General features: G+C 36.5%; 1 protein-coding gene and 1 pseudogene across 2 annotated transcripts; one reads left to right on the top strand and one right to left on the bottom strand.

Annotated features, from left to right (window-relative positions):
* Positions 1-1,669: 1,669 nt before the first annotated feature.
* On the bottom strand, positions 1,670-24,963 carry LOC128674646 (membrane-bound alkaline phosphatase-like). 2 transcript variants are annotated; one of them, XM_053753363.1, is made up of 10 exons: positions 24,713-24,963; positions 14,633-14,712; positions 13,555-13,728; positions 12,949-13,141; positions 11,986-12,149; positions 7,609-7,763; positions 7,174-7,352; positions 6,005-6,210; positions 5,263-5,371; positions 1,670-3,803 (listed from the first exon to the last, which is right to left on the bottom strand). In XM_053753363.1, the coding sequence occupies exons 1-10, from the start codon at positions 24,885-24,887 to the stop codon at positions 3,613-3,615; spliced, it is 1,626 nt and encodes a 541-aa protein (XP_053609338.1). In that variant the 5' UTR covers positions 24,888-24,963; the 3' UTR covers positions 1,670-3,612. The 2 variants fall into 2 exon arrangements, with proteins under 2 accessions (XP_053609338.1, XP_053609339.1); XM_053753364.1 differs by lacking the exon at positions 24,713-24,963 and adding an exon at positions 19,741-19,821.
* Positions 19,999-23,299, top strand: LOC128674647 (uncharacterized; annotated as a pseudogene).
* Positions 24,964-25,551: the final 588 nt, after the last annotated feature.

Genomic DNA, 25,551 nt, shown 5'->3' with positions numbered 1-25,551 from the left:
GTCCCCTACGAAATTTGTGACGTAATTTACTCCTGTGCTACAGGAATTCGAACTGTATTTGAAGTGTCATAAAGCAAGTCGGGGAAAATGAAAACTCAGTCATGTGAAAATCGGGACATAAAAACGAAAATGTAAGATGGCAATTGTTTTGACCTCGTATGAACTAAGGTTATGGCCGCTGTTTCGAGGAGTAGTTTGTGTGTGTTAATAAAAAAACCAGTCAAGTGCGAGTTAGACTCGCGCACCGAGTGTTCCGTACAAAAAATTTTGATGATTTGCCTGTGATTTTATGACCGGCCGTCTGCCTAACGTTAACCCTCTTTGGGAATGCTATGGTTGTAATTTTTCCCATATCAGAATAGTATGCCCTTACTTTATCCCAAATTTAATGATTCTAGGTCATCGGGAAGTACTCTGTAGGTTTTGATTCCTTTGTGAAATCGCAAAATGCACTCATTTTGTATGGAATAAATTACAAATATAACTTTTTTTCTGTGATGTAACTATAAATTATCAATTTTCAGAATTTTTCCTATATCAGTACGGTATGGCCCAACTTTTTGCCAAATTTCATGATTCTTGGTCTACAGGAAGTACCCTTTTATATTATAGGGCAGACAGACAGAACGGAACCCTAAAAGGACTATTATCACGACGGCTGGTATATGGGAAGTATAAAAGGTAGTGTAGGTTCTATTCAAGTTACCATTTTGCAGATATAATAAATCATAATCGTGTGAATGCGTTATACAGTACTTGATATAGGGGGAAAGGGAAGATTATAACAGAGTTTTTTTACACCGCACCCATTTTATGAACATTTAAGATAAAAAGGATAATACTGGTTTAACATTTGAACGTAAATAAATACAATAAAAAATGATTCATTGATAAAAGTCATACATACTAAGTATTACATAGTAAAGATTACTTTTAGCGGGCGGATCCGCGACCAACAACAAGTACGATAATAAATATTTTGACACTAGATGTTGCCCGGGGCTTCGCTCCCGTAAGAATTTTGAGATAAAATATAGCCTATAGCAATCTTGGTTAATGTACCTTTCAAATGGTGAAAGAATTTTTGAAATCGGTTCAGTAGTTATGAAGATTACCTGCCTCAAACTTAAATTCACAAACTCACAAACGCTTACCTCTTTATAATAATAGTAAAGATTAGTTCTTGAGCAGTTATCAATTTCAGAAACAGATCTTATCCTGTAGAAATAATAAAATTAAATAAAATAATATAATGTCGTTATAGTTTATATTATTGTGTTTATAATACCAGTTTATGCGGGGTTTAATCCTCAATGTACCTACAACAGTATGTGAGCTTACCCTTTGTGTTTGTATTGTTGAGTATACTTGTCAACTGGCACGTTTGGACAGGTGTTCTAATTTCGATGTCGTTATTATAGCTGTATTAAATTAGTTTATACTAGCAGCTTTGAAATATTTTTGAAGTGAAAACTTCTTTAGCGGCGTTGTGCACTTTTTGTGATGGGTAAAAAATGTTAAACTCGCGTCACGACACGTGACCTGATCGAAAATTCGTAAGACGTCAAAAGTGCACAACGTTAATATTCAAGTTTTCACTTCTGCCGGCACTGCCGGAGTGCAAAACGTTTTTTTTTAAGGTCTTTGGTTCGTGTGAACTAAAACAAAATACAAAATATTACGTTTATTTATTTACATTTTTTTTTTATATTTCCCTGATCACTTTGTGTCAGGATTTAATATTGTCACAAAGTATAAATTGACTTATTTTAAGTATGAAAATTAAACATTTTGATTCATGTTGTCATAAACACAGCTTAACAACTCACTTATATTAATAGTAGGTATGGGTACTTATTAAGTCTTCTTCATAGTCATATTCCTCATGGCTGAGGGTCGTGGTTATTACGTGGAATGAAACACACACAACAAATTTTTTGGCATTATTAATGGAGTGGTTTGCCATTGCCTTCTCCATTTCACACACAAGTTAATAAGAACCAACCAGTGTGCAGGTTTCCTCACGATGTTTTCCTTTACCGGAAGCAAGTGGTGGTCGATGGAAACTACTATATAGGATCAGAACCTGGGACCTTTCGATCCACAGGCGGGCGTCTTAACCATTACACCACCGCCGCTTCACTACACTTATTAAGTACATTAATATATTATATTAAACCATTGATCATAACATACTACGGCAATGCTTAAAGCTTCTATTAAAACGGTTGAAATTCTTATCGTAATAATGTAAATAAATTATTATATAATTATTATATATTTTTATAGATTGGAAGTGCAAATATCTTGTCTTTTAAGCAATAAATGATACTAGCAGGACATAGTGTACGTTATCACAATACATGTCAATTTGTTCTACCTACGTTCACGAAATAAACGAATTTAAATTTGAAATAACGAAAACAAACGGTGTTTTCAGAAAATTTGCATGTAATATTATGACGGGTAGACATTATCGCAGCTCAACGACTGGGAAGCAATCGGGAAAAGAGAGAGAGAATAACAGTTCGCCGAACTTTGGCAGATTCGGCATACATTGCTGGGTTTTCATGGTGTTAAATAAAAGCTCTCATTCCAACTATACAATGTTCCTGCATTCGCGCCGGCATCTGTCTGAGTTCGGCGATAATGTGCAGTTAGCATTACAATTCTGGTATTTTAGAACTTTTACCTAACACTCCTCGACTTCAAGTGTGATGAAAATATTGTATGATACATACATGTATACATAATGTACAATACACACACTATCGCCCAACTCAGACAGATGCCGGCGCGGTGCATCGTTTCTATAACTTATAATTTATTTGTTTATCATAATTTACATCTTGTTAACACTATATTATGACTATATAGAAAAGTTGCTTATCTATACATATATTCTTATCTATAGCACCAGATCAATATTAAGTTTTTTGTTATTCATCTATAAAAGTACAAAGTATTTACCAGTTATGTAAATTGGAACAATATAATCAATATAACCAACTTAAAACCGGTCAAGTACTAGTTGAACTCGCTCCGAGGCGAGGATTCCGGTTAAAATTCAGGGTAAAATATAATTTTAAAAATTATGTTCATAGATATTAATTTCCGGTCTTATTCCGTGACATGTGCATGTGACATTGTTCCTTGCATAATTTAACTATTCTAAGATAACGGGAAGTACCCATAGATTTGGGTTCCCTAGTGAGATCAAAAAATATTTAAAAATGTTCATATCTTTTGATCGAGTAGACTCACAAGTTTTTTAATCATAGCTGAAATAGACTGTAAACCCGAGTACTTATTAGACATAAATTTCAACTTTATAACACTATAAGGGCCTATTTCACCACTTTCTGTTAAAATATTGTATTATAATTACAGATAAACTTAACCGCTAGATAAATTGTCTCATATTTGATTCGTCAGTTAGCCTAGCAAGCGTTGAAACAGCCCCTTCATATATCGTAATAAAAGTATCTTGATAGACAGATAACAAAATTATGAGGGTTCCAGGTGGTGAGAAACGGAACCCTAAAATAATACATCTGGTAAACAATCATAAAATCTTAAGTGGCCAGTACTATTTTATTTTTTTTAATACTGTCATAGGTTACAGGCAGTCAACCCGTTTCCTATACACGCAGCGTAGGCAATCGCATGTGGTATGTAGTTCTGTTCGTAGTTCCCTGTAAACAGATGAGCCCATGGCCCTTTGGCGAACACAGCCACGTCTTCACCGCCGTGCGTCTCCCGGGCCATAGGGACTAGTGATGGGTATGTGAAGTTGGGATTTTCTAAAAAAAAAAAAAAAGAAAAATATTTTTTAAAATAATCGAACAATGGTTGACTTTTAAATAAATTTACGACAATTCAATTAATCTTACTATAATATTATAAATGCGAAAGTTTGTGAGGATGTACGTGTGTATGTTTGTTATACTTTCACGCAAAAACTACTGGACCGATTGTTCTGAAAATTGGTACACGGGTAGAATATAACTTGGAATAATGCATAGGGTACTTTTTTCTCTCGAAATTCCCAATGTACATAACTTAGCACTATATAAATATAAACCACATTACAATTTACTTTATCTCGTAAACAGTAAGTGTATTTTTATGATCACATACGAGTAGAGTACATATTTCAATTCCATACTTCGAGTGCATCAACATATATTATTGAATATGCGACGCGCAGCTGCACCGTATAACTGAATATATTTCAGGGATGCTTACATATACATGTTGCATGAAATGAATTTAATATGCAGATATCTTATTTGTATAAAATATAAGTAAGTATATTGTAGTTTGTAAGCACTTTCCCGCACGGTATATAGAGGTAATCTTCTATACTTACAGATCAGGATGTTTTGGGAGCTAAATGTCCTTGGACGCACATCGACTGTATATAATAATAATGCTCTGAGAGTTAAACGTCCTCAATTTAAAACGACTGCCAGTTTTCAAAGCAAAAGTTGAATGTTCGCATTGCAAAACGTCATGTGAGAGCTGTCCTTATACTGTTTATTTGCAATGTGAAACGGCCGTAATGTGAAATAAGACATTTTTAAAAACTATCTGTCGAAATTACTCTTTTGAGAATACGGGAATAGATTGAACTTAGATTTAAAGCTTTGAATAAACCTATTTCCTGTAAAAGAAAATCTCGTGAGGAAACCTGCACTCCAGTCGATAACTTATCATCTATTGTGTGTAATGGAGAAGGCAATGGCAAAACATTTCATTAATATTGCCAAGAATGTCGTTATTTGTGCTTCATCCCACTTCATTACCACGATCCTTATCCATAAGGAATACGACTGTAGAATGATGCAGGTTTCTTCTATGCATATAGAGGGTTATTGGTATCGAACGCAAATCCTCCTAAAGGCTACTTTGGTACATCAAAACAAGCAACTTTTATTCTACGCCTTTTCGTGATCAGCAGTTTTTTTCATATAAAATAAAATACAATCTAATTGCGATTCTACCCATCTTAACTCTATGTAATAGCCAAGCAACACGAGAGAGTACAGGTAGCACGTGAAGTTAACGTTTTATAGAAACGACATTAAAACTATAAAAAGGAATACTTTTGTAGGTATTTATTGCGTTTAGACAAAAGTTGTTGAACAAAAGATGTTAGTCTCTATGTACCTGACGCGCCTTTGGAATGTTATGCGTTAGATACCAGTAACCCTGTATATGTATATTCAATGGTATGAATAATTCCTTGCACAAACTTACTAATGTCATCCAAGTAAAGCTCGTGTCTCTTCAAGCCGTCGTGTGGTTTGTACCCGGGTCCGTTCGCGTAGCTCAGCGTTGTATACGGAAGGAAATCTGATGCATTCATCTGAAATTGATTTCAAATTCAAATTATTTATTTTAGACAGAGTCCATATGGTGTTAGTTAGTTGGTGTAAGCTTACATACATGGAATTTACGTAATTTCAAAACCAATCAGTTAATTTTCGATGAGCAGAGGCATTTTTAATAGAAGAAATGCTTGTTTGGGAGCAAAAGTAAAATAAAGAATATGCCAGCTACATCTCCTCCCGCGCAGCTTGTAAAAGTCAATCAAGGGCTTTGCGGCTATAAATTGGAGATTCTTCTCATAGGCAATAGAATAGCAACTACTTAATGCCTATTTCACCATGAAGCTCGCCATACAGCCTTTGAGTTTCGCAACTCATGGCTCTGTCTAACCCGCAAGGGAAAAAGATGTGATACTGTATCTGTATAAAGGAAATAATAGTTGTTGACGTAACCCACAATCCAATTAGTGCCCTCTCAATTTGGAAAAAAAACTATATTAGCTTTTTTCTTCTATAACGAATAAATATGCTAACTGTACAAAATAGTGTACAACGATTATATTATTGGGGTTTTTTTCAAATTTTTATGAAATAATCTGGTGTGCCTCCTACCTAACAACCTACTAAGTTCAAAATCTTGATTGTAAAATGAAAGATAAATTTCACCTCACCTTATTAGTAAATCCAAGTATATCTGTCCCCCTCTTGCTGTAGCCACTATAGGTCATGGTGTGGCTGTGGTCTGACGTCACTACCACCAGGGTCTCCTCTGAGTCCACCAGTCTCAGGGCTGCCTCCACCGCTTTCGCAAACTCCGCTGTCTCGTCCAGGGCCTTACGCGCTTTCGTTTCGTGGTGAGCTGTGTCTATTCTTCCACCTATAATATTGATTTATTTGTAGCAAAATAAAGAGAGAATCTCTTCCTCATCCTCGCGTTCTTATTTAAACTCCGAAGCCTAGGTTTCGCGTAAATTCTATTTATTCATTTTTTATTTCCAAACAATATACTTTACATTGTCTCGAAATGTGTACATGATATTATATTCTAAACATGCCTTAACAGAATTATTAATAAATACATTTAATCAAATTATAGTTAGGTATATTATTAGACAAAAGTACGCAAATTTATGGATGTCAAATTGTACAGTGTTTAAATAACAATAAAATAACTGCACTGGCCACCAAAATTGTATTAGAGAAATAATTTGACAACGTTATTCTAATTTCAAATATTTTTCGCTGTCAAGAAAATTGCCGCCAATAGTTGAGTTGTATTTTTGGTTTCCAATATATATTTACATTTTAATTGCCACTACACAAGAGTTTCATTTATTACGAATTTACGACCATAGATATTGTTCACAAATCATAATTATCACACACAAAAATTGAAATGTAATACATAATTAAATAATACAGCAAAATTACAATCTAGGAAATGTCATACGTTCATCAATGGAATAGTAGCACTTTTCCAATATAAATACTATTAATTTATTTTCATTATCTGATTTACAAATGTTATTCTGATACATTAAGTCCATTGGTAATCTATTAAATAATATTATTGACTGGTAATACGCACTGTGACCAACAACCTTCAAAGAGGCAGGCTTTATAGCGAGATCCTTCCTTCGGGTAGCTTCTCTTTCGATCTGCTCTTAGATTTTCATACATGCATTTATGTTTAGCTAGATGAGTCAGTTAAACGAGAATATACAACCAAAAAATCAACCATTTAATTTTAATGATTTGGCTACGCTTTTCTAAACGGCTGCATGCCTGACATAAACCACCTGGTAAATAAAAACTACATTTTCATAGAAAACGATCTCACCTTCAACAAACAAGAAAAATCCATTCTGATTTTTCGACAATATTTTAATAGCAGCATGAGTCATATCGCTAAGAGTGGGGTCGTCATCGTGTGCGTCCAAATGGTAGGGCATGTGATCAGGAGCGAACAGTCCCAGGATGTCTCCACGTTCTGACGCGTCCAAGTGCATGAGGCCGTCCCTAGAGTAGATAAATGTGTTATATTGGTCAGTGGTCACGCTTGATTGGTTGATGATTTCGGTTTAAATATGTATAGTGTGTGTGTGCGACTATTTGCCAATACATGGCTGAGTCATGTGAGATGCTTTTGGACGATTTGAATACAATCTGATCAGCTGTCTACGTTCCTGTTGAGCCAATCAGTGATATGTTTCTTCCATTGGTTCTGTGGCCAACAGATCCTTTATGTTTAGGAGATGACGTATCAAATACTTACCTATCATAAATGAACTTGGCAGGTACTCCCAAGGAAGCTTTCTTGTTGAGCCAGTCGGTGATCAGGTTTCTACCATCGGATCTGCGACCGAAGAAACCCTCAGCATCCTTCTCGCTTTTAGGGGTGAAGTTCTTTCTCCCGCCTCCGAAGACCACCTGAAATATATTGTTTTATTATTGGATGCGGTCACCGCTGCCTATGGACGCCTGCAACACGAGGGTATCACATTTGCCCACTTTGTGGCAACATGTTAAACAATATTATAGTTTTTTTTAAATAAGACATGCTAAGATTTAGGGCGTAGCCAGGTGTGGGGTTTTGGGGGTTCAAACACCCCCCCCCCTCCCCCTTATGAAAAGCTAAGATATAATTTTAGACATACATAAAATTTAAATAAAGTCAGGCATGCGGCATAGGTACTAAGTTATTACTATTCTTACACTAAAATATGTGGTCTGGATTCTCTCGTTCGTTTCTTGTTTTTTTTTTATTTAGCCTTAAATGTCCTGCTCGAGAAAGGTCTCTGAGGAATCCTTAATTCTCAATTTTCCTAGGAAAATAAGGGTTATATTATGTACTTTTTTTCAACTGTAATTTCTTTTATTAACACTGATGTTCTTAAAATATTTTCTGCGTATAAAAAACTATGAATACTAATATGTCTGTCAACGAAATACCCATAACTAAATATTCTATTACGCAAATATATTTCCTTAGGGAATTTTTAACGTGGCGAAACATATTCCTGGAATCAATACGTTTTGATTGAAAAAATATATTGATTCATTACATTTTACTTCTTACGCAAAGGAGAAAATAAGTTGAACCTGTTTCTGAATGTTGCGGCTGAGTTCTTCTGATAAACTGCGCGATTTATTTCAATGAAAAATTATTTATTGAAGTGACCAAGACTCTCTTTCTCTTTGTATGTTTCTTTGCGCATCACGCAAAAACTTCTTCATGCGGTTTTAGCAGTTGCATAGCATATGATCTAATGTAAAATCTGATATAGGTTTCATCGCGATACGTTTCCCATAACCCGAGATAAACAATTAATAACATGAACTTGAAGAAATATATAGCCCTTTTCCCATTGCAGCGCCCGTCAGGGTCCTTAATTGTTACTATTTATTGTAAACAAAGACCTGTCTGTATGATACATTAAGGATGCAATAAATGATTTGATTTGATTTGAGATATTGACAATCCTACTAATATTACAAATGCGAAAGTTTGTGAGAATGTGTGTATCGATGTATGTTTGTTACTCTTTCACGCAAAATCTACTAGACTGATTGTTATGAAATTTGGTACACGGGCAGAATACCAACAACGTGCAGAGTACAATAACACATAGAGTATTTTTTATCTCGAAATTCCCACGGGAGCGCAGCCCCGGGGTGCAGCTAGTGCGTAGTAAGTTATGAGACAAAAGCTAGTTGGGAAATAAAGATTTTTGAACTGATCTATACTTACTTCATTTTCAACATAATAATCTGTGACATTACACGTCTTGAAGTAACCAAATTCTAAGATTTGACTATTAGGTACTTTATAAATTCAAGTTCAACACAAAGTTTAATTGACTAAATTTGATGCTAGCGATACGGGCGATAATTTGGTACGTGCCAATCGTTACAAAGATGAGATTTTCATACGCTTCATTCGTTGGGAAACTGGTTGCAATCATAGATCTACAAAAATCTAGACACTACAAGCCGTGCGATCGAGTCTATCCCCGTTTTTTAAGAGAACCAGCACTACTTGTGAAGCTTAATTTTAATTTTAAACTTGATTCTGTACTACACTGTTTTACGCGTCCATTTAGTTTTATCACAATTTTTTATAATTAAGACTCGTTATAAGTGAATTATTGTATTTTTTATGAGTTAATAAAGATCTTTAAAGCTTTATACCTTTTCGTATTAAAACATGTCAAAAAGTAAGATTAAAATCTTAAATTTACGTCGTCATGATTTATGGAAAGCACTAATAAGGGACCGGGGTATTTTATTTGTGATAGTTCAGCTCCTCGGCTTTCCGCAAGCCTTTGTTAAGATGCAGTCAAGGAACTTATATGCTAACTGGAATGATTACGAATAACAAATGTCAAAATAATGACATTGAAAACTATACCTATTTGCTTTGTTATAAAGATCACAATATTTCCACAATGTCCGCGTGCCAATACTTAAAGTTCCTGAAATTGGGTACGAAATTTGCAGCCATCCCTTTCTGGCAAACTGTTATTGTCATATGCAAGAAAAATATATCAAATTTAGGAACGGCTTTGCTTATTCTAGTATTATTCTAGTATTATAGTTTAGTATTATAAATTCTTTGGATGCAGTATATTGCCTGACATAAATCTATGGTTGTGCGTGATCACTATCAAAATTTTAAGCCATGTTCACAGATTACATAATACTTCCAGGAGCCATGTTATACTGTTTGATAGATAAAGTTACTCTGATCTATCTATCATCTGAGGGTAAGCCTAGCTTACTATTTACATTTAATAGAATCGATTCGAACTGAGATTCGAACAAATTACATTGCGCCATTGTGACGCAACGACAACCACACAGCAATATGATTGGTTCGCTGCATCTTAGGTACTTCGATTCAATGGTGATAAGTGAAATGAAAACCCTTCTCACAGATTATATAATACTTCCAGAACCCTTCTTAACCTCTTCACTGTGACAACTTGAAGTCCGTGGTCAGTGGAAAAAAATAATCTTAAAATTTTGAAGATATAGCTGTTATTTTATAAGAGATTGCAAGCCAGACGTTTACCTTGGAAATTCTATTTTTGCCTATCATAGCCTAGATTGTGTGTTCCTTAGTCGCCTCGTACGACATTCACGGGAAGATATGGAATGGTCCAATTTTGAAGCAAAACCGAAGTCACGGAAGGAACCACACGTCACAAGTAACCCTGACCTTTATGCCGAGGCAAGAAGCTTTGTAATGAAATTGGCTACCACTGTATATAAATCTGTGTTGGCTACTTTCCAACTAGTCAAACCACACTACTTTTTTCTAATCAAAAACAAACTTATATATGGAGCTTGAATAACAGTAACGTAATGTGACGTCATGGATTTTGAAGTCAAAAACATTTCTATTATTAATTTTTCGCCGCAAACTTAGACCTCGCGAACACAATTTTTGATGATTTTTACAAAATTGTGAATATATCAAGAACGACTTAACCGATTTTGATGTCATACGAACTTAAAAATTCCATTGGCAGATCCTACATACCGTTTAAATTTCATCAAAACAATTTCACCAACGGTTCGAAAGTTATCAAAATCAAAATCAAATCATTTATTCAGAAATTAGGCCTTCACAGGCACTTTTTCACGTCATAATCTAAATTAAATGATGTTTACCAAAGCTACAAACTACTAGCATTTCGGAACGACCACTGCTGAGAAGAAATGCCGAAAGAAACTCATTCAAACAGTGTTGGTCCCTATCGCGTTACAAACACCCACGGATGGTTGGATGTACCAAAAAATGTATTTTTGCCCCAAGTAGAATGATAGACCTCGCTCGCTTCGCTCGGTCAATAATGTGAGATCAAAAAAATAATAAACCTTGTAATTAATAAAATTGATATACTTATTGAAGTGAGACACATCGATAGCGCAGAATCGACATAGAGAGCTAATAGATTGACCAACAATTGGTTGACCGGCGTATTAACACCGGTTCGTAAGGTAGACGTTTATTGTATTTGGTTATTTAAATAATACCTATATGCATTTTATTTTATTACAACCCAGTCATGTAGTCAATTGGTTTACTCTTGACTCTATCTACCCCGTAAGGGACAAAGACGCGACACCGTATCTGTACTAAAATTCTTCACAGAAAACTTTACCTTATTGACAAACTTTAACATCTCGAAGTCTGTCAAAAGTGGTTTGTTTTGATTAATTAAGAGTAAGTTTCACCGATAAATTTGACGTTGATTTTAAACGGCGCGCCGCTGTTACTAACTTTTAGACAAAAAGGCGTACATTGCGTTTTTCTGCGCACGTTAAAGTTAATGTCAAAGTTGACAAAGTGTAACTCGCAACAAAGGTGAGTTGCTCCGTCAAATTTGACATTGATTTTAACCGGCGCACCGTCGCTGACTTTTGGACAAAATGGCGTACTCTGCGTTTTTCTGTGCACGTTAAAGTTAACGGCAACCCACCCTAAGTATAACTATACTGATTTCCGCTTGAACTCTGACCGGCTGTGTCATGATCGCCGATGTACGAAAAGTTGTGGATATATTATGAATTGGATTTGCTTTTTCTTCTCTCCCAGAACTCCTCCGACATACAAATGCAGGCTAGTGGACCCCTTAAAACTTACATTTATCTTGCTGCCAACCTGGCCGTTGACCAGCTGGGTAGCGATATCGTCACAGTGCAGTCCGTACACTGGGATGTCAGCGTCAGATTCCCATAGACGGTCGGCCGAATGCGCGTACGATGCTGCTGGCGTCGCGTGCGTCACCCGCGTCGTCGTTACTACTCCTGGACAAAAATATATTTAATTTTAATATATAATATTGTTTTTATTTTCGCCGACTAATTTTTGCTAATTATTCATTTATATGTAACAATATTAATTAATTAAACTTATAAATTGTTTACAACTAACCTTAGACTACTTAAAAATATATACAATTATAGAACAACTAAATTAACCTAAAATTAAATTTAAAGTATATGTATTAAATTAAGAAATGATCCAAAATCATCTGTATCGTGCGGTAAAGTTCCCAGAAGGCTGGCGACATTTCCTCTTTGTATGACCAAACCTAACCTTTGGCCAAAATAGTGGGTCCCCAGAGACATCGTCTAGGCGTACGGAAATTTCTTTAAAGAATTGGATTTTTGTATCCGCCCCTCAAGGTACCAGGGTCTCCACAGCAAAATGAATTATATAATATTATATATGTTAATACTACATGAATATATAACATTAATCACGCTCTGACATAATGGTTATGTAGTGGCCACATCATGATAGGATATGCCCATCTAACTTTGGTCGTATATGTTAGACGAATGACCAAAGTTGATAGATGAGCTTACTGCCCGCGGCCTGCGTAAACTATTATTATATATGAATATTTATTTTTTCGGGATGAAATAATATTAGTTAGGATTAGGATATAGCCAATCCAAGAATTAGGCCACGTTACTAACAGGATATAGTATTAGTTTATTTATCAATGGTTCTATCGACACGAACTTGGGCCTGTAGTACCACGATATTGTTATATAGCTCGACTTATACTACTGGAAAAGTGAGATATCTAGTATTAACCAGTGCTTTTTCCTGTTCTCTGCGCCCAGTCCATGAGTCCTGTGACTGAGTACAGCCCGTCTTTCTGGGCCTTACAGTCTCCCCTCTTCACACCTGCACTCAGGCCCACGGTCCCACTGTTGGCCTTAACTCCAGTGAGGTACGCAGTCCCACTGCAAGCTGAGTCCGCTACGTTGTTGTCCACGCAATATGGCTAAAATTGGAAAATCTTTACGTTATACTACATAGTTTAGCAGTTATGTGGTCGATAGTAATGTATAACCCTTTATTTTAGCTATCAAAGCAATAGAATAGAAGAATAGATAAAGCTCCAATCATTATCATTGCCATCAGCCATCCGTGATCTATCTATCCTGGATCTGTCATCTTTGTATTTTTATAAATAACTAGCCGCGCTTCGGGGCTACGTTCCCGTCGGAATTTCGGGATAAAAAGTACTTTATGTGTTATTCCAGGTTTATGTTTTCGTCGTATCTTTTTCGTCGCCTGTCAACAATACCTGGAAGAGTTACGCAATGGACAGAGATGGATGAACAAGTAAGGGAACCTTTGCCCAGCAGAGGGACACCACAAGCTATTAAAAATGAAGATAATTTTCAAGAATACCTTTGACAAACCGGTATACGGGAAGGCCTCAAAGCTTAGCCGAAGTTCTTCTCCTAAATGTCCATATTTTTGACCGAGGTACACCCTGGTCGCGGCCAGGGTTGTGATGCTCATGCCATCTCCAATGAACAGGATCACATTTTTTGCCACTCTCTTGTTTAGAGGCGCGAGAACCTGGAAAATAGTGTTAAATCGTTCATTATATGACAAATTGTTGTATCCGCTGCTACACTAGCCTTATCCATACTTCTACCACTGGTATGCCTAAAATTATATTATAGGAGCTTGTGTACTCTTGCGTTGCGCTCCGTCGACGAAACAACGCAAAAATTGTATAGATGTATGGAGATCTGAATTAAGTAACGTTAAAAGCTACAGAAAACCATGGAGCCGCAACGTGCTGCGTCGTTGCAACGGAGCGCCGCGTAGCAATGGGGCCGGGCTCAAAGACGACTGTGGCGGCACAAGGAGGGTTATTAACACTGTTTTTAATCACTTTATCATAATGTGCTATGGTATAATATATGACACACGTGATATTTTTTTCACTTCTAGCTCTCATATAAACTACGCATTGTTCATTCTATCGCGTCAGCATCTATTTGAGTTCGGCGATACCGTATGTAGTCTATAAAAGAGTTATTTGAATAAGCGCTATTGGAATTAGTGCGCAGTCGGTGACCTTCAATTATGCAATAAGATTGGATTTACCACCTTCACATTGACTAAATAAACGTAATTAAAGTAAGGAACATAGGTACTTAGACTGGTCACTGGTCAACAAAAAAAAAATCACTGAAACATTCACTTTAATTATTCCAGTGATGTTCTTTTGATTTTTTTTTCGAATATGGTAATTTTTTTGTTCAACAACTTTTGTTTTTGAACACCCGTTTTTTCAAGTAATTATAATAGGCGAGAAGGTCGTAAATATTAATGCATGCTTATATACAAGTAGCTGTGCCCCGGGGCTTCGCTCTCGTGGGAATTTCGGGATAAAAGTACCCTATGTGTTATTCCAGGTCACATTTTACTCGTGATTCATCGATTTATGGATTGATTGATAACTAATAATTACCTTAGTTCTCAGGGTCCATTGCGCTTGCATATTCCAATGATCTTTATTTCTTTCATCGAAGGTAGCTTCAGGAACATTATCTGAAAATATATAATTATTAGTTTAGTTGTAAATATAGTTTCTTTTGACTTGATTGCAACTATTTAGCTGCTAATTTTTCGCTTCGTGGAGTCAAGAAGCTATGATGAGAGAGAGATTTAGTTGCACAACAAACTTATCACCCAGTCGCGTGTCTTATTGAAGGATTAAAGTCCAAGATTACGTTATTATTATTATCAAAGCAAATACAATTAAATAATTTCACAGACAAAAACTGGTATAGGATTGCGACCTTTAATTACACTTATTCAAACATCATTTTAACAGAATCAATATGCAAGAGAAACATTTTGATAATATCCTACTAATGTTATAAATGCGACAGTTTGTGTGGATGTATATGTGTATGTATGTTTGTTACTCTTTCACGCCTAAATCTACTGGACGGATTGTTGTGAAATTTAGTATACACACGGGTATACGGGGATAGGGACGAATACTGTTCAAATGAGTTTCTTTCGGCATTTCTTCTCAGCAGTGGTCGTTCCGAAATGCCAGTAGTTTGTAGCTTGTGAGAAATAACTATAAATATAAAAATTGACGAGAAAAAGTGCCTGTGAAGGTCTAATTTCTGAATAAATGATTTGAATTTGAATTTGGTATAATATAAATTAGGGTACATTTTTATCCCGAAATTCCGACGAAAGCGAAGCCCCGAGACGCATCTAGTACATAACATAAAAATCATAAATCAATGAACTTGTCGAGTATTACACATTTTGGATGGGTGCGTTTACAGGTGGGTTGTACCAGTCAACTTTGACGTTAACTTTAACTTGCCCGCCACCGCCGCCGTAGTGTAGATAAAATAGCTTACTTTGCGTTTTTCTGCGCAGGTTAAAGTTAACGTCAAAATTGACTAATGCAACCGAACCAAACAATAAAAAAAAAATATATATTCTTTGATCAACTATACATGGTTAACAGCGTGAATAAAAAGGGTCAAGTGCGTGTAGAAAAAATGGCGGGACCTTACTACATAGAGTAAGGTCAAACACTATAGATTGTCAAGTTTCTATAAGTTATGCGTTACGTGATGTTATGTTTATTAACGAAAACGACCGTGACATTGTTTGGGCGCTGGGTCAATGACTCTTCTCGTTCATCTTATTTGGACCTGTTTTACTCTCGCTTTAACAACTAAACAGTTAAGATTTATATAATAGCTGAGCTTTTGATTAAATTTGGCACATTTGGCCGCGGATAAGGCTGCGGGCAATATGTAATGAAAGATAAAGTTTACGCAGTGTTTCAATCATCACAACACAGTTGTTAAAAAACTGTTTTCAAATACTTATTCTTTCTTTTCGGGTGATGTTGCACAATGCTTTTAACTTCAGCGTTTGGCGGCTGGCAGCGGATTTGTGGCTTCGCTTTATATGTGGCTTAGGTGCGTAGATATGTTGAACTAGTTTGTGTAACAAAAAAACATGTATGAACTTCACTGAATAAATTATTGGACATAATTTAACAACAAAATTAATTGAACCTATTGAATGTGTAGAATATATTTTTTCTTATTTATTATTTATTATTTATTAGTGTGTGACTGTGACATTTTAAATTCCAGGTTTGATAACAAGACACATGAAATATTCACGCGGGCGTAACCGCGGGCAAAAGTTAGTTGTAAATATTTTGAGGTAGGTACCTACTTAGGTTTCTGTGTCAAACTGTTAATAGGAAGTACTTCTCATCAGTATTTAGAACAATTTTTGCATATTTAACGATTAGATACACGCGAACGCAGTCACGTGATGATGTCAATGACCTTTTTAAATAATACATTTAAATATATTATTCACATGTAAGTATTTGAGCGTTGTGAAGTTTGTGTATGATTCATCATTTGTATAATTATCGATTTATTTGCATCATTTCATAATTTATTCATTATTCATTATATTTTCGACGACCTCGGTGGCGCAGTGGCAAGGTTCTTGCCACTGAACCGAGAGGTCCCGGGTTCGATCCCCGGTCGGGTCATGATGGAAAATGATCTTTTTCTGATTGGCCCGGGTCTTGGATGTTTATCTATATATGTATTTGTTATAAAATATAGTATCGTTGAGTTAGCATCCCATAACATAAGTCTCGAACTTACTTTGGGGCTGAATCAATCTGTGTGATTTGTCCTAATATAATATTTGTCCTAATATAAAATTTGTGTTATATCGTATATTATTTAGTTGGTACGCTGGCTTTTAGGCTTCTATACATCTAAGGGTAAAAACGCAACCCTCATATCAGCATCTCCTTGTCTGTGTGTCTGTCCGTCTGCCAAGACCTTTATTTCAGTAACGATTAGGGGTATCAAGTTGTTTATCATATACTAAGCAGATCTACAACATATTTCATTTGTAATAAAATCATGTCCTTGTGGTCTGAGTGTAATCCAAAAATCTACTATAAATTTAATTTACATAAATATTTAATAATCATGTCACGTAGTTTATACTCTTCTCTAACACTTAAAAAAATAATAAAAATAAAATTACCTTAGTTTTATCAGTTTCTACAAAGTTTATAGTAACAAACAAACATACTTACATCCAGTGAAGTAAAACAAAACAAAAGTTGTTATTGTAAATATATTTTACTAGCTGTTGTCTGCAGTTTTGTGTGTAGCCTATGTTTGATTACTGATCATCTATACTATTATTATAAAGAGGTAAGCGTTTGTGAGTGTGAGTTTGTATGTTTGAGGCGGGTAATCTCCGAAACTACCTAACCGATTTAAAAAATTCTATCACCATTAGAAAGGTACATTATCCAAGATTGCTATAGGCTATATTTTATCTCAAAATTCCCACGGGAGCGAAGCCCCGGGCAACATCTAGTTAGCTATATGTCTATTCTAAATGTCATTAAAATCGGCCCGCGGTGGTTCTTACACGCGAAAACGTGACAATCGGTAATATTAAGCACAAGCGGACTGCCCCGGATTCGCTTGCGTAAAATCATAATAAATAAGTAGCCTGCATCACTCCTGAAGGTTTTGAACTGCGCCAAATTTTATAAAAATCGGCCCAGTAGTTGTTGAGTTTATTCATTACAAACAAAAAACTTTTCTCTTTATAATACGGAACCGATTGATTTCGTGTTCAATTTCCTTTGAAACCTAATTACAATAAGTTATTCATAAGTATTCTTTCACGAATACAATGGTTCCGAGATAATGGGTGTAAGTTAATCTCGTTTAACTTAACACATCCTCGGTTTGTTTTTACTGTTTAATCGAGTCATTGTAAGAGTATTGTGATGAACTCTGCATTATTATAAATAAGAAAACGGACTTGTCTCCGACGCTTAACGGCTGTGGAAGTAAGGGGGAAAACGCTCAGAACGAGATTATTATTGTGCAAGCGCCCAAACTTTCCTCAGGAACCACAATATCTACTGGTGAAAACCGCATGAAGATCCGTGTAGTTAGTTTTTGAGTTTTACGCGAACAGACAGACAGACGCGGCAGAGGACCTTGCTTTATAATATGTAAAACATTGATTATAAATTTTGATGTCTCCGATGCATTGACAATATTAGTATGGATAGTATTGATGTATTTTAGAGTTTGATGAAGTATTACAAATCTATACTATTATTATAAAGAGGTAAGCGTTTGTGAGTTTGTGACTTTGTGAGTTTGTATGTTTGAGGCGGGTAATCTCCGAAACTACCAAACCGATTTCGAAAATTCTTTCACCATTAGAAAGGTACATTATCTCAAAATGCCCACGGGAGCGAAGTCCCGGGCAATATCTAGTTATAAATAATTATAATAATAACTAGCAGCCCCGGCTTCGCTTGGGTAAAAACAATAAATTATACAGTAGGTAGGTACTTAATAAAGTTTTGTCATGTGCTTATTATATTTAATCTGAGTTTAACCGATATCTGCAGGAGACCAGCTCGATGGCGCATACCAACCGCAGATACGCATTGCATACACCCTTTTGTTTATTTTTTAATACACTTAAATAATAATTTTCACGACCTCCGTGGCCTAATGGTCATCATGCCGGCCTGCTATTGCGAACGCTCGACAAGACATAATTTTTATAACTGCTGCAGAAGTCCCGCGTCTTTGATAGTGTTAATGTTGATGATAGAACTACACAGAGCCAAAATCAGAGAGGTACTTGTTAAGTACCTATTTATTCTTGAGGGGAGACAGCATAAAAAATCAAAATCAAATGATTTATTCTGAATAAATTATTTGATTTTTGATACTTTTTCACGTCATATTCTAAATTAAATGATATTTACCAAAGCTACAAACTACTAGCATGTCGAAACGACCACTGCTGATAAAAAATGCCGAAAGAAACTCATACAAACATTGTTGGTCCCTATCATGCCAGAAGGGCTTACCATTTTTTAAATATAAATTTATGTAGACCGCAGAGGAAAATCTTGTCTTGTCACTCGTTGTTATGTAATTGTTTATGTATCTATATATAAGTGGGTTGCAACGTTTGCAATATTATAGTACGGTTGTTGAGACCGTACATATATCTTGTCCTACGGAATTGCTTGGGTTGGCAAGAGTCTACATTTGAGAATCTAGACTCTTGCAAACTGTCATCAATATTCAGATGAGAGTGAGCTCTCATCTGAACATTTTCATCTTCAGACGTAAAGCGTCGAAGCCATTCGCTTTCCTATAGTTTCTTCTCCTATTCGTTCGGTTTTCGGCATCTTTTGTAATCAGATTATTGGTACACATGTCTTTCGTTTATACTTTTTCATGTTATTGCTTTTTTCTCGTTTTTATAGTTCACTAGATGTTGCCCGGGACTTCGTTCCCGTGCGAATTTTGAGATAAAATATAGTCTATAGTAATCATGGATAATGTACCTTTCTAATGATAAAAGATTTTTTGAAATCGGTTCGGTGGTTTCAGAGATTATCCGCCTCACAAAATCACAAACGCTTACCTCTTTATAATAATAGAACAGATTTCATACAATACGAATGTCAAAGTGAGTTTGTTTATCTATTTTTGTTACCTCATCTCGCTTTAATTGATTTTCCTAGTAGGTCGCTGGGAGGACATGCTTATTAGCATAAAATTCACCATGCTTTTACTTGGAACAAGTTTAAATAATAAAACACAAGTTTATTTGTTACATAAATTAAAAAACCCCCGACTTTCAATATTCATTTTTGTAACATATGTATAAGTGGGTAGCTGTAACAATTAGCCTTTAAGATTGTCATTTTTGGAAGGTACTCGTCTCCGTAATAAATTCCGTAGTGACCAGACGTGTTTTTACTGTGCTCCCGACTATTTCTGCTTACATATTCTTCAGTGGCGAAAAAATAATTGGACGAATACGTTTGCGTGATAAAACCAAATAAGAAAAAATACTTAAAATAATTATATGTAAAAAGTGTCGTGTCGAGACTACAAACGTATCAAGATGGCAATAGGCAAGATCGGTCTATTCGATGTTACGAAAGACTTGTGGGATTCGTACGTAGAACGTTTAGAACAATATTTTATTGCGAACGAAGTGAAAGTAGCAATGAAAGTGGCTACCTTAATAACTGTTATGGGGAGTGATGCGTATGAATTGATGGTGAATTTGTGTACACCGGACAAACCGTCGACTAAGTCGTTCGAGGACCTTGTCAAGGTCATGAAGGCACATCTGCAACCGAAGCCAAGTTTGTTAGCAGAGAGGTTCAAATTCAGGCAGCGAATACAAAAAGAAGACGAAATAGTTGTGGACTACTGGAGAGAATTGAAAAGGTTATCGAAAGACTGCAAATTTGAGTCGGCCAGTTTAAAGGAGAACATTCGAGACCAATTCGTATGCGATCTCAGGAATGAAAATATTAAGACAGAGATTATTTGCGGAGGAAGACAGCATTACTTTAGAAAAAGCGTTTAGACTGGCTGTGACGATGGAGACAGCAGAAACTAATGCGGCGTTGGTGGAGGACCGTACGAGGGCCGGAAAGAGTGACGGACTACCAACGACATCAGTGAATCATCGGAGATCATCGGAGAGGAACCGAGCGAGGCGTACTAGTACTTGGAGTAGCACGGAGGAATGTATCGTGGCCAGAGCGATAAGGAGACAGGTGCTGGCGCGAGCGGCAGAAGCGGAGCGAGCAGTGATACAACGGTCGGCTGGAAAACACTCTTCATTTTTTTTTAACCCTGATACAAAGAGGTGTAACGTTTGTGGTGGTCAACATGAGGCCACTTTATGCAAGTTTAGATATTACGTGTGCCGAGTATGCAACAAGGAGGGGCATTTAAAAAGGATGTGTCCAAAATTTAGAGGTTGTTATTCTAAGCTTCATCACCTTTCAGAACAAAGGGTGAGGTCCGACAGTGAGGATAATGACAGTGAAGAGGTAAATAATAATTGTATCGAATTGTATAATTTAAAAAAGTTTGCACCATACAATATAGACATTTTAATTGATGATAAAATGTTAACTATGGAGATAGACACAGGTAGTGCTATATCGTGTATTAGTTATGACTGTTATAATTATTTATTTCCATCCTGTCGAATGTTACACAGCGATTTGAGGTTGCGATATTATACTGGAGAAATTATTCACCCCGTGGGCAAAATTAGACCTTTAGTTAAATACAAAAAAGAATGTAAACCTCTAGATTTATATGTAGTCGATTGTGGCAAAAATAATTTATTAGTTATTTAATTTGTCGGACTTCAGTTCCAGATATTGTGAGGTGTTTGAGGACGGGTTGGGAAGGTACACGGGCGGCAAGGTCGGATTCCGACTGAAGAGCGCGGCGCGGCCGGTATTCCTGCGCGCGCGACCGCTGGCGTACGCACTGCGCGAGCCCGTCGAGCGCGCGCTCGACCAGATGGTGCGCGACGGCATCCTCTCGCCCGTCACCAGTTCCGACTGGGCAACGCCCATCGTGCCGGTCATGAAGAAGGATGGTACGATACGTATATGTGGTGACTTTAAACTAACATTAAATAAATGCCTAGAGGTGGATCGTTTTCCATTACCGAGAGTAGAGGATTTATTGACTAAATTGCACGGTGTTGCTGTTACTCGAAAAGAGGTTGGAACCGAATTAGTTAAAGATGAGGTAATTAAAAGAGTAGTGAGGTACATACAATCTGGTTGGCCTCCAAGTTATACTGATTCAGAACTCAAACCTTATTTCACACGCCGTAATGAGTTATATTTGGACATGGGCTGTGTAGTTTGGGGCTATAGGTTGGTAATACCTAGTAGTTTGCATAAGAACTTGTTAAAAGAAATGCATATAGGACATCTTGGAATTGAAAAATGAAAAGCATAGGGCATAGTTTGGCGGCCAGGGATAGACGCCGATATTGAAAGTGTTTGTAAGGATTGCGCGACGTGTGTCGCAGAGGGGTCTGCCCCGCCACGGGCGCCTCCCCAGTCGTGGCCGTATGCGCCTGAACCATGGACGCGGTTACATACCGATTTTCTGGGACCCATCCAGGGTTACACATTTTTAGTAATTATAGACTCGACTACTAAATGGATAGAAGTGTTTCATATGAATAGGACGACGGCTAGTTCGGTTATAAAAGTATTACGGAAAACATTTGCTCGTTTTGGTTTACCACGACAAATTGTTTCAGACAACGGCCCTCCGTTTTCGAGTAGGGAATATGCTGATTTTATGAGTAAGAACGGTATAATGGTCACTTTTTCAGCCGCGTACCACCCGTCATCAAACGGAGCGGCCGAAGGCGCCGTCAAGCTTTGTAAGCGGGCAGTAAAAAGGCAATGCGGGATAAAATAGATATAGACGCAGCGCTCCAGTCATATTTAATGGCTTATCGTAACGTTGAACATAGTACCACTGGCGTTTCACCCGCGTCATTGTTACAACATAGGCAGCTTCGGTCGAGGTTAGATCTTTTAAAAGGTGACAGGCAGGTAGTAGACAGGGTTCACAAAATGCAACAAAAACAGATGAATAGTGCTGGAGGATTGTTAAGGAACTTAAATGTAGGTGAGAAAGTTAAAGAAGTTTTTCAGGGAAAAATAAGTGGTTAATGGGTACAATAGAACAAAAAATGGGATCTCGACATTATTTGATTGGTAGGGAAGAAGATCCACCCATAAAAAGGCATATAGACCAAGTACATTAAACGTACCATCTGCTTCTACTGACGCGTGTAACGAAGCAGAGCTTGCGACTACTGAGCAGATTAAGTCTGCTGAACAGGTAGTAGACACTTAACTACATCCGAGCGTCATAGTGACGTCACATATGAAGGCGAGGGTGCGCAAGCGACGGAGCGTCCGGTTGACGAGACAACATCCACTAATGCACCACCCGTGAACCTTCCTTCCGGACGAGAACCACCCCGTGTCAGAAAACGACCTCTAAGATTTGGTTTTGAGATCGATTAGCTCATAAACAATTTAAGATATGAAGTATTTTATTTTCTTTTGTATAAATGTTATGTAAGTAGTATTAATTAAGTAGTAGTAGTGGTAGGGTGTAACATATGTATAAGTGGGTAGCTGTGACAATTAGCCTTTAAGATTGTCATTTTTGTAAGGTACTCCTCTCCGTAATAAATTCCGTAGTGACCAGACGTGTTTTACTGTGCTCCCGACTATTCCTGCTTACATATTCTTCAATTTTGATACAACTTTTGAACGGCTGAACCGATCAAACATATCTAAGAACCACCGCATAAGAATTAGCTATCAAATAAAATAAACCGCATTCAAATCGGTTCACCCGTTGACGAGCTACGGTGCCACGTACACAAACATACAGACAGACAGAGACACTTAGCGGTCTAACTTATAACACCCCTCTTTTTGCGTCGGGGGTTAAAAATGAATCAGAAACTGAGTTATAAACTGGATTTTAAACCAGACCTAATTGAGCGGACGCTGCTTTTGAACATACCTGATGGTCACTTCAGATGATGGTCAATGGTCAGAAAACTTGTCCAGGTGAGAAAGGTTATATGTCCTACGTCGCCTGCAAATTTGGTGCATTTCCCCAAAGCATAGCTGCCCTGGGCGCCCTACACTCTTACTCCACATTCACACTCAGCTCTACTGCTACTTCTCCTGCCGCTGCCGGAAATATTTCCCTAAATACTTTTGAGGCAATAACGACGCGAGTGAGCGTTTAATCTCAGCCTTCATATTCTTACTCTCTCTCTCTCTCTCTCTCTCTCTCTCTATTCTTTATATATCAACTTACAAAAATGACTGACGTCGATCTCGTCGAGGTTCCTGGTTCGACAGAATTATGTCTGATCAGTATATTATCATCCCATATTACCTGCTCAATTTCATAAAGTTCTAAAAATGTAATTGTTTTTTCATTACTCCACTGCTGTGTGCGCCGGGCAGCGGCAGTGACACGAGCAGTGACAGCGCGAGTAACCTATTTACACACTGGGATGCTCACTTCCCTGCCCAATAGGGCTCAGCGTAAATGTGCCATAAGACCTATATGACGCCACAGATTATGCCATATCAATGGTGTCTCATTGCTATTCATAAATTTAGACACGGTAAGATGATCACGATAATATGATCACGGTAATATGATCACGCTATGAGTTAAATAAAAGCTTTCAAAATAAGACCTCAGGCTCGATACAATTCTGTATAAATATCTAAATAGTTTTTTAATAAATTTCTAACATAGATTAATCTAGTCTACAATTTCTCAGGAAATGTAAATACTTAATAAAAAAATTTTTTTGACAGAATAATTTTTTTTGTTGACAGATTTTTTATTATTATAAATAGATAAAAAATGAGCATATAGATACATGTCTCAATATATATATACGAAGGAATAATTTTTAATTTTTTTAATATTTACATACTAATGGAAGTGGCATATTAAGAATTAGATATTTTAAAATAAATTCCGGTTATCAAATGCCTGTCTTAATTAAACGAATTACTTAAATATTATAATTTTAATTAATTAAACTAATTAGTTAAATAAAAAGTACTTACTAACACTCCTAGCATCAATGCAATAGACGGCAACGAACACAAAAATACATTGAAAAGCTCGAAAACTCATCTTTTCACCACACAAAGTTTCCGACACACCACCAATTAAACCAATACACTTGATAACCACCCGGCTGTCAATATAACACTGCACATTACGTCCCAATACTGACATTTAACTGCATTTTGGAACAGAAAAGCTATGGAGTCGCCTTTGTTTAGTTGTCTCGGCCTTGGTCTACATTTAGTGACGAAAGTGAATTCTTGTTAGACATGTGATCTATCCACCAGTTCTACTTTGAATACGGTGGGCGAACTATTCAATAATAAATATCAGGCCTAATAAGTGGATGGCCTCCAATTTCGCGAGCTGGTTTATTTGTACACATAACATTCAATTTATAGTGTTAAATACCACCGAAGCAAGAAATAATAATAACAATATAAAACATAATATGTTAAATTGATCAGCTGAATTGAATATAACATTACACCTAATACACGCGGTTGCGCAGTGGTAAAGTTCTTGCCACTGAACCGAGAGGTCCTGGGTTCGATCCCCGGTCGGGTCATGATGGAAAATGATCTTTTTCTGATTGGCCCGGGTCTTGGATGTTTATTTATATATGTATTTGTTATAAAATATAATATCGTTGAGTTAGTATCTCATAACACAACTCGAATTTACTTTGGGGCTAGCTCAATCTGTGTGATTTGTCCTAATATTTATTTATTTACCTACATTAAATATTCCATAAACAACAAAACATTGCTATGATTTTTTGTTTAGATTAATAATTAAGTGTGGTTTAAGATTGCAAGTTTTAATTAATATTTTT

Source organism: Plodia interpunctella, chromosome 13, assembly GCF_027563975.2.
Source record: "Plodia interpunctella isolate USDA-ARS_2022_Savannah chromosome 13, ilPloInte3.2, whole genome shotgun sequence".
NCBI classification, from domain to species: Eukaryota; Metazoa; Arthropoda; class Insecta; order Lepidoptera; family Pyralidae; genus Plodia; species Plodia interpunctella.
Note: the sequence above shows the minus strand (reverse complement) of the source record. Positions and strands in the feature narration are given on the sequence as shown.

Coding starts and splice junctions, on each gene's coding strand:
- LOC128674646 (XM_053753363.1), bottom strand. CDS start 24,887: ATGTCAGTATTGGGACGTAATGTGCAGTGTTATATTGACAGCCGGGTG. Junction 7,353..7,608: donor GCCAAGTTCATTTATGATAG/GTAAGTATTTGA, acceptor TATCTACTCTAG/GGACGGCCTCATGCACTTGG. Junction 5,372..6,004: donor TACTTGGATTTACTAATAAG/GTGAGGTGAAAT, acceptor AATCAATTTCAG/ATGAATGCATCAGATTTCCT.